The following is a 9,100-nucleotide window of genomic DNA, read 5'->3' as shown; positions in this document are numbered from 1 at the left end:
AAATTGTACGAAGAACAGTCGCACCAAGAAATTCCTCTCATATAGTGGAGCCCAAATCGGCTAACTTTTGCCATGAGTTTGTAGAAGACGCTCAGCGGATCGTCTCGATGCCAAAATTAGGTAGACGGTAGCAGCCATCTCCTTCCCGAGGTAGTGAAGAGTCTAAGGGAGACTGCTGAAGTCCGAGGGTGAGCGGCCTTGGCCCAACCACGCGTCGACCCGTGGCCATGCGCGAGAGGGAAATTGTATTCTCTGTTATTTAGCTTATATTGCACATATTAACATCAATCTTGCTTTGGTGCGCTCATGCCCTTTCAGACAATCATTTGGAATAAGTTTGTAACAAAATATTGACCCACTTCCTCCTTCAAGAGGCAATTTTAGCTCCGAAAGATCAACCATGCGACACTAGCGCCACCTAGCGGATAGAGCAATAAGTATCCATTTCGGAGCTCTGAAACATTCTTTTTGCTCCTACGACACGAAACGTAAATAGTATTTGAAATACAACAGCAGTATTGAAAATTTTTTTGAGAAAACCGAAAAATGTACAAAGTGGACGGCGTTTTTTCACCCGTTTTCCGACTTCACAAGAATGAATTTAGTTTTCGGACGACAATGTACAAAACTTGATAGCCATCGCTCTAAATATTCAGACTTGCTAGTCTAAATTCAAATTTCAGACAGCAAGTCAGACTTTTCGGACAGTTGGTCTTAATATTCGTACCATTTTATGAATTTACGATTCAGACCACCAAGTAAGACGAAATCAGTCTGAATTTTCATATTTTTTTTAACAGTGGCGCCTCAATACAATTTTTAATCAATGTTGTCCTCCCTGGAGGACCACACACAACTGAGACGGTTTCTATGATATATTTAACATGTGACGAACCTTAAAGTTCACAATCTCCATACAGGGCTGAATTTTCAGACCACCAACTCTTAAATGTAAGACTCTGTAGTTCTGAATATTCAGACCATCTAAATGGTCTGAATTTTCAGACCTCAAGTCTGTTAATAACTTCTGACCAAATTGGTCTGAATTTTCAGACTTTTTTTTAACAGTGCTCCCCGGGTCTACAGCGCGAAAGACGTTTCAAGCACAGTGCCCCTTTCTCCCTCTTTGATTTACTGGGCTTCAGCGTCTTTTGTATGTATCTAGGATCAACTAGCGGTATTGTTAGTTATTTTAACTCACAAAACATCCCATAAACAATTTTTAAATAAAATATTCGGATTAAACGGTCCTTAACGGGACGCGGGACGAGTTGGTCGGGCGAGCTGTCCTGCTCCCACGACAACGACACAGACACAAAGGCAAACGCATAGGCCCTCCCCCAATTTATTGGGAAAAAACTGCACTGCTGTCGTCACGAGCGACCTAACGTGATTCGCTTCACAATTTCCGCTGCAGGGTCCGTGAAGTGGGAGCGTGACCAACGCGACGGCAGTCTGACTGCCCACACGCCTCTGCATCGCATGGAGCGCCATGTCGCTTTTCCGACTGTTGCTGGTCGGGACACTTGTGCCGACGCTGAATTTAGTCAACCAAGCTCGAAGCAAAAGCATCAACACTTTTGCTGTGCGTACCCCGGGTGATTCTGGTAACAGTGGTTTACTAAAGCCGAGGGGTGAATCACAAGTGTGCTCATGTGTACAAATTTGCCCGTACTCAGTGTACTCACAAGTTGAAAAAGGGCGGAATTCAATAGTTTTTCGACCGATTTGGCGTTGAGTGTCGTTTGAAACGCTATATAAAGCCTTAATATGTTTACAAATGTGAAATTTATGAGCAATGCAAGGTGTACTCACCCGTACTCATGTGTACACCAGAACGCCGAGTAATTCACCCCCCGACTTAAGTACATCAGAGAACACTGTGAGAAAGGGGTACGGTTGTCGCCCGTACATTTAGTATCAGGGTTTGTCGCACTTGGAAGTACGGCGTTCACTACAAAATCCAAAGGTCAGACTTCTCGCCCCTCCAGAGGCAAGACATTAAGTCTCGCCAAGTTTTGGTCAGACCTGAAAGTCTCGCCAAAATTTGGTCAGACAAGAAGAAAGTCTTGGCACAAAACGAGCAGACACAAAAGTCTCACCACCAAATGGCGAGACTTTTGTGTCTGACCGCCATCTTAAGGCCGTAATGCTTCGGACGGTTACGGCCTTAAGGCCGTGGTCAGGCACAAAAGTCTCACCACAAGATTGCGAGACTTTTGGGTCTGACCCCTTTGTGGCAAGATTTTTTTGTCTGACCAAAGTCATTCCATCCAAATTGTAGTGTGTACGGTTGGGTCAGGGCGGGGAAGAACTGGACACCCCATATTGTACTTCAAATACCGTAGGCACAGGAATAACAACTATCAAAAGTTGTTCCGTGGCATCAGCGGTTCATTACACGACAGTTGTCAGGCCAGTACATACGGCATTTGAAGTAAAATGTGGGGTGTCCAGTTATTCCCCTGTCCAGTTTTTCCCCGCCCTGACCCTACCTGGAAGTGTGGCGCTTCCTGTAGTTTGTGCACAAGATGTGGCCATGGATTCCGTCCCAAGGAGTTTGAGTGAGTTATTCTGACCTGGGGGAGGGGGGCGCATGATATCAGTACAAAAGACAGCGTTACCACCCTGTGGGTGAAACACCCTTTGAAGAAATGTCTGTTTCCAGTGGAGGAAACAAACAAGTTGGAAATTAACGAAAACCATTCCGGAAAAAATGTTGCCGAAGGTTCCTTTGTAAATTCATTTAAGACCTTCACATCTTCGTGAATTGCGACAAATGTTCGTGGATTTACGAAGAATCTTTGTGAATCACCGAGAACCTTCGTAAATTACGAGACTTATCAAGACCAACAATTGCCGTGATTTTACGCAGGTACCTTCCCCGACATTTTTGCCTGAGGTGCCTTCGTCAATTCCGAAGATTAAATTTTTTTAAGTGTAGGGCCCGTATATTGCGATCATCCATAAACTCGACTCATGCCCATCGGACGGAACCTTACAATTGAACACCCGCGTCAGCCACTTCAACCCATCTAGGCCCTACGATCTGCCCATCTTCACGGGAAACGCAACACTTAAAGAAGACCTGAGGGACAATTATTGGGTAGAGTATGAAGTCGTTTGCCTCCTTTCTGCACACGGAGCCCGGATTTGTAATGTGCCATTCAAGCCTGCACCCCTTTCGCACTGTTTCTTCGCGCATTTTTTCACAGTGAGACGCACCGAAGCTTTTCATGTAAAAGTCAGCGGTACTATTCGTTCCGCGGCAATTTTTTTTCCTGTTTTACAAGGACTGGTCAGAGCTAAGGGTCTTGGGCCCTGGTCCATAGGGGGCTCTCTCTGACCAATGAAGGACGAGAAAACGCGGCCTAGTTTGGCTGCGGACCAGGGATCCAACTGACACTGCTTTTATAACGTTATATAAGAGGACAATGTTCGCTAAAGGTTAAAGACTACGGACTTTGGCAAATACTCTCAAAAGTATCTCCACACAAATTCGAGACGTGAATAACAACCGATCCTTTTGAAAAGAAGTCAGAAATTAAGGGTTATAACGTAGCCAGAGCGTCTCCCTAAAGACCGGTTCTTGTAAAACATGGCACACTCTCAGACTCGTATTGACTTTTTATCTTTTGCCATAAAGGTTTTTGTGCAAACGTAATATGTACTATTTTCTCTTTGGCTATTCACTATTTTGTTCGTTGTATAATGTTTATAGTCCATTAAACCGGGCTTAATGTCATTTGCAATGTACTTTTCAATTTCTATATGCTCTATTGACAATTATATCCCTAAAACGACCAAAATTGTGCATAGTTAAGAAGAAAATAGGACATTTTACGTTTGCTCAAAAACCGCTATAAGCAAGAGAGAAAAAAGTCCATATAGGTCTTAGCGTGCAAAGTTTCTACCGTGTGCAGCATGTCACTGTGCCAAACCTCACATTGAGAAAGACATGTTATCACGTTGCAGTCACGTGCTGATCTGGCCGTGCGATCAAACAACCAATGGAAAGAGAACGCCTTCATCTTCAACTTCCCAAAGCAGGGATGCACTGCGATTCGCGAACAAGTTCCCGACTTCTTCCGCGTCCTAGCGAAGCTCAGCGGGGCGTCTACGGACAAGGGGACTCCCTGTGTCGTTCCAGCGGTACGTGTGTGCGGCATTTTCTTTCCGCAGCGTTTGCAGAGCCGCACTTCACGTCACGAGGCACAGTGGGCCAGAAGACCGGTGGAGGCGGACAAAAATCCAGACGCGTTTTGAGCTCCAGAGTAGCTAAATGGAACCCGAACTGTACGTGTGACCCCACCAATGGATTGCTCTCCGAACAAGGAATCCATTGGTGGGGTCGCACGTTCGGTTCGAGTCCCATTTAGCGACTCTGGAGCTCAAAACGCGTCTAGAGTTTTGGCCGCCTCCACCGGTCTTCTGGCCCACTGTGCGAGGGCGGGGTGAAAACACTCTTCATCTCCCTCATTCCAGGAGCGTGGCATCGCGTTGACGAAGGGTCACGTTTATTTGAGCTCCTTGACCCATTCGTTTCGATGTGAATTAGTCGTGAAGTAACTTATTCACATTCGAACGAATGGGCACTCTAAATGTCTTACAATGAAATTTGACTTATGTTATTCGTATGTTACAATATGTATTCAGCGCAAGCATAATTCAAAGAAATATTTCTTCGTAATACTATTTTTTCATTTTTTTTAGATTTTTTATTGAAAGATACAAAGAAAAACCTTTTGTAATACGTTTTTCATCGGCACCGGCGACTCTTTGCCGGCACGAAAACAGAACAGCACATGGTGGTAGACAAAAGCTCCGGTAGTGCTCCGAGCTCGGGAGGGTCATAAAACAGCATTGTGGCTCGAGCTCGCCCCCCTTGCGTAAGCGGGGACCGTCGCACCACACTCCACCAAAAATGTCCTGTCAATGCCGTTAATAATTTATTACCAGTTTTCACTGTAGAACGAAGGCGCCGCTGGCTTAAATGTTGCCTCAGGTCGCTTTGTAAATTAACAAAGGCTATTCGCAAAACGCGAAAAATCTAAGCAATCTTCGACGAGTGTTCGTAGAATTAAGAAAAATGCCCGAGAATCTTCGTAACTTACGAAGAATCTTCGAATTTAATAAGGGTGGGGATACCATTGAGATTCTACTGGTGCCTACAGTGTGTTACGAACAGTCAAGCCGTTGTTTGACGAGACACTTGTGTGGCATTCGTACATAACAGCGTATGTACCGTTGGATTCCACATGAAGATACGTTGTTTTGCCAGACTCGCTTTGCCCGTGCCCTTGAAACGGCACACAGTTACGCCAGTCCATTTTCATCGCAGCCCACAAGTACAATGTAGCCGCTTGGCATTAGGTTTGACAGCCACAATCTTCATTATTTCTTCCAGTGCAGGAGGAGTAGTGCACACACTCACACGCGCGCGCAGACAGTAAAAGTTTTTTAACCCCACTGGAGTAACGGGCTTCGCTATCGCTCAGCCAGCAAGGTCAGGTCATTGTTTTATACTCCAAGTGTTTTATTTTTCCTTTTCAGGGGGTTTACCTTTTAAAGAATGAAATGGTGAACCTGACGTTTCCAAACTTCCCGGTTATACCTTACGCGCGCTACCGGTTCAAGGTGACGGCAAGCCACTCCAGGAATTTCGACACTCCGCTGCTTTGCCTCGCAGTCGACTGCGAGGCAATCCCAAAACCGTAGACTGCAATCCTGTAGCTACAGGACTTAACAGCGTATCTGAGGGACGGTGCACTGCAAGAAAAAGTGTGGATAGTACAACAAAAGTACAACAAAAACTGTACAATAAAAGTACAACAGGGATTGTAGAAAGTACAACGAGAATTGTACAAACCACAACGAGCCCTGGACTGCACAGCACTCGTCATGCCGGGTCGATTGTACTTTGTACAACAATTGTTGTACTTGAAAAGTACTCTAAATTCCTGATAACATTGAAAAAAAAAAGTCTAGTAACGATAACCAGAATCCTGGTACCAAATACCAGACTGTCTGATAGAATATAACTCAACTAGAATTCTGGTAAAAAATACTAAACTGTCTAGTTGGCCTCAGTCTAGTAAACCGTACCAGATTTATAGTCATCCTCACAATGCCGCCAGGTCCCCTTCTGGTAGTTTTTACCAAACATCCTGGTTAGTTAATGTGCTTACAAAACTGAAGTAAGAAGTCCAAAATTTAATAAAATATTTTTTCGTAGTGTTGAAACCTGATGCGACGTCGATTTCGTTAACGAACAACCTCTGAATTGTTTTTTTTCCTCCTCCTCTCCTCCGGATTCGAACCGGGATCTCACACTTGTGAGACGGGCACGTTACCACTGCGCCACCACTGAAAAACCAAACGTGGTCCAGACCGCACCACTGGTGTGGTCAGATGGATGCCATTTTGACCACATCAGTTGGTGTGGTCTAGACCACGTTTGACGACGTATGGTGCGGTCTAGACCACGTTTGGCCACGTTTGGTGTGGTCTAGACCACACCAAACGCACCAAACCTGGTCTAGACTACACCAAACGCACCAAACCTGGTCTAGACCACACCAGCTGGTGCGGTCAAAATGGCATCCATTCGACCACACCAGTTGGTGCGGTCTAGACCACGTTTGGTTTATCAGTGACCACGTCGCCTGTGGGTCGAGGGGATCCCCACCAGGTGACTCTCTACGTGTCTGGCTCAGGCACTGTAAAAAATTCCGTACTTTTGTACGGAAATGGTACAGAAAAATATAGTACGGAGGTACGGAGAAAAGTACGGAACGTTCCGTACTTGCTCCATATGAACCCATGTAAATGGGTACGGAAAAAAGGTACGGAAAGTTCCATAGTTGGCAAGTACGGACGGTCCAGGCAAATTATTGACCAGACATGTTCCGTACTTTTTCCGTACTTTTTTCTCACAGTGGGGAAATACTCCCAGTGTTTGTTTCGGATTTAAGACTCTGAAAATAACGAAACCGGTTGCAGTTTACTTTTTGACACCCGAACATTTCAATTGAAACGAATATTTCGAAGTTTTACGTATGGTGCCAATTACGGAACAGTCTGGTAAAATTTACCAGGATTATTAACCAGACACCTGGTAAATGTCACAACACCCGATCTGGTTACTGCAACTGATCATCTGGTGAGAGTTACTAGGATTCTCGTATGAGTAACTAGTACTCGTTTAACTAGGATTGGTCTGGTACTTTTAACCAGACTTTTTTCTCAGTGAAAAATTTGCCAGAAATTTGTGTACTTTTGTTGTGGTTATTTCCTGTAGTGTGGGGCACCATGTGACAGGGCTACCATGTGACCTTGCCTTTCTCTCCCAAACGGCTTGCTACCCAACAGCGATAAGAAGACTCAAAGGAAGGTATCATGCAGGAGCATCGACGTGCAATAGGTCGTGACTCCCCTTCGAAACGGACGGGAATGTTAGCGATCAGAATTGGAAACCCTCTTAAAACAGCTCATTGGAAACTTTTTCTTTGTCACGCCGCGTCCGCTTTTTACCTCATAAATACATTTTAAGGACATATGCCTTGCAGGATGTTTATCTTTGATGATTCAAGCGCCAAATAAGCTTTGGCTGGGTTCTCTTCGGCATTTAATTTGAGCGTTATTGCTGTTTCCTTTTTAACTGCTCATCTGGGCACCATGTGACACTACCGTCATTCACTATGGGATTCCACGTTTGACTTAGTTGAATGAGTTAAGTCCATGAGATTGGTTCACTAATAACTAAAACCGTGCAAACAAATTTGTAATCCTTATTTGCACCAGTTGTGCAAATATACACTCCGAATTGATAAACTCCAATCCCTAATGTGTTTCACTCTAATCAATGCTCTATATACTTCAGCTTGTGTACTCAAGCCCTTGTCCTTCTCTATAACTTTGTCACTCCATCGCTTGTCAACATGCCAAGTACAGTACAGAGAGCAGTCAGCTTTGCCAAAATTATTCTTCCAAGCATTATAAAATTTACCAGCCATGTCAGACATTAAAACCTTCGTGCTGCTTGTTTTGCCCAGCGTGTCCTTTGCAATTTCGAAAAAGAGAGTCGTAGAATCAGTGCTAACAGTTGATGAAATGCATGTTCTGCAGAACAGTATAGGAACGCCTGAACCTGATGAATCAACTTTTGTCGGTATTGTCAATGGAAAATCATAATCATTTGTACCATGGGTACTGTCAATCAAAACTTTCTCATCAAGATGGTATTTCAACTCGGTCTGCTGGTAAGGCGTACATAAAACAATCATAAAGTCAGCAACATTTAGCTTACAACTGTCAAAAGAGCAGCTGCAGGGCTGACCTAGCATCTTAAAAACTTCACAGGGTTGTTGTCACCTCTCTTCTTCGAAGTCTCTTCTAAAATTTCTACTCTAACAGCATCATTGGCATGAGCATGAATTTGTTTGAATTCAACCTTTCTTAAAATATTCCACAGATCTCTCCTGTCCAATAAATGAAATCTTGAAAAGCTGTCCAATAAATGAAATCTTGAAAAGTTATCAGCAGTCTCCATCTCTAATATCATCTAGAATTTATGTCAAAAGATGCACCATTCTTCAAACGACCAGCAATAAAATTTCTTTCAGTTTCAGTTAATCTTAAAAAGTTAATATTACAGTCATGCATAAAATGCTCCTTACACCATTCCATATGAACAGTTTCATGGGAAACAGCCAAGGTAATAGTAGCAGGACAAACGGACCCAATTTTGGCAGTTTGTCTGCAGGTCTAAAACAGTGCATATATTTTCATCGCTTTCAAATGATGACAATCTCATCAGAAATTGATAACATGTGATCTAGGCTTGCTAGCCTCAGTCAATTTTCAATAAAATTGCAATAGAATCGACTACTGGGCGCACCGGCTGCTCCAGAAAAGTAGAGTGGTCGCGAGTGTGCTGTATGAGAAGCTCCATCGCATCGCATCGCATTGTGTTAGGGATCTTATGAGTTGAAATCGTTGAAAACGGGTATTATGTATTTGTTGTAATTTTGGGGACTGATATTAGTGTTTACGACTTGTTATTTCTTTACGAGAGTTTATTTATGTATTTTTTGCACAG

At 43.8% G+C, this 9,100-nt stretch overlaps 1 protein-coding gene across 1 annotated transcript; it reads left to right on the top strand.

The window, feature by feature from the left end:
* Window positions 1-1,465: 1,465 nt before the first annotated feature.
* On the top strand, window positions 1,466-6,288 carry LOC117648375. The gene is made up of 4 exons (XM_034390886.1): window positions 1,466-1,585; window positions 2,945-3,106; window positions 3,976-4,152; window positions 5,554-6,288. The coding sequence occupies exons 1-4, from the start codon at window positions 1,493-1,495 to the stop codon at window positions 5,716-5,718; spliced, it is 597 nt and encodes a 198-aa protein (XP_034246777.1). The 5' UTR covers window positions 1,466-1,492; the 3' UTR covers window positions 5,719-6,288.
* Window positions 6,289-9,100: the final 2,812 nt, after the last annotated feature.

Source organism: Thrips palmi, unplaced genomic scaffold (assembly GCF_012932325.1).
Source record: "Thrips palmi isolate BJ-2018 unplaced genomic scaffold, TpBJ-2018v1 HiC_scaffold_3, whole genome shotgun sequence".
Taxonomy (NCBI): Eukaryota; Metazoa; Arthropoda; class Insecta; order Thysanoptera; family Thripidae; genus Thrips; species Thrips palmi.
Note: the sequence above shows the minus strand (reverse complement) of the source record. Positions and strands in the feature narration are given on the sequence as shown.

Coding starts and splice junctions, on each gene's coding strand:
- LOC117648375 (XM_034390886.1), top strand. CDS start 1,493: ATGTCGCTTTTCCGACTGTTGCTGGTCGGGACACTTGTGCCGACGCTG. Junction 1,586..2,944: donor AAAGCATCAACACTTTTGCT/GTGCGTACCCCG, acceptor TTTTAAGTGTAG/GGCCCGTATATTGCGATCAT. Junction 3,107..3,975: donor ACCTGAGGGACAATTATTGG/GTAGAGTATGAA, acceptor ATCACGTTGCAG/TCACGTGCTGATCTGGCCGT.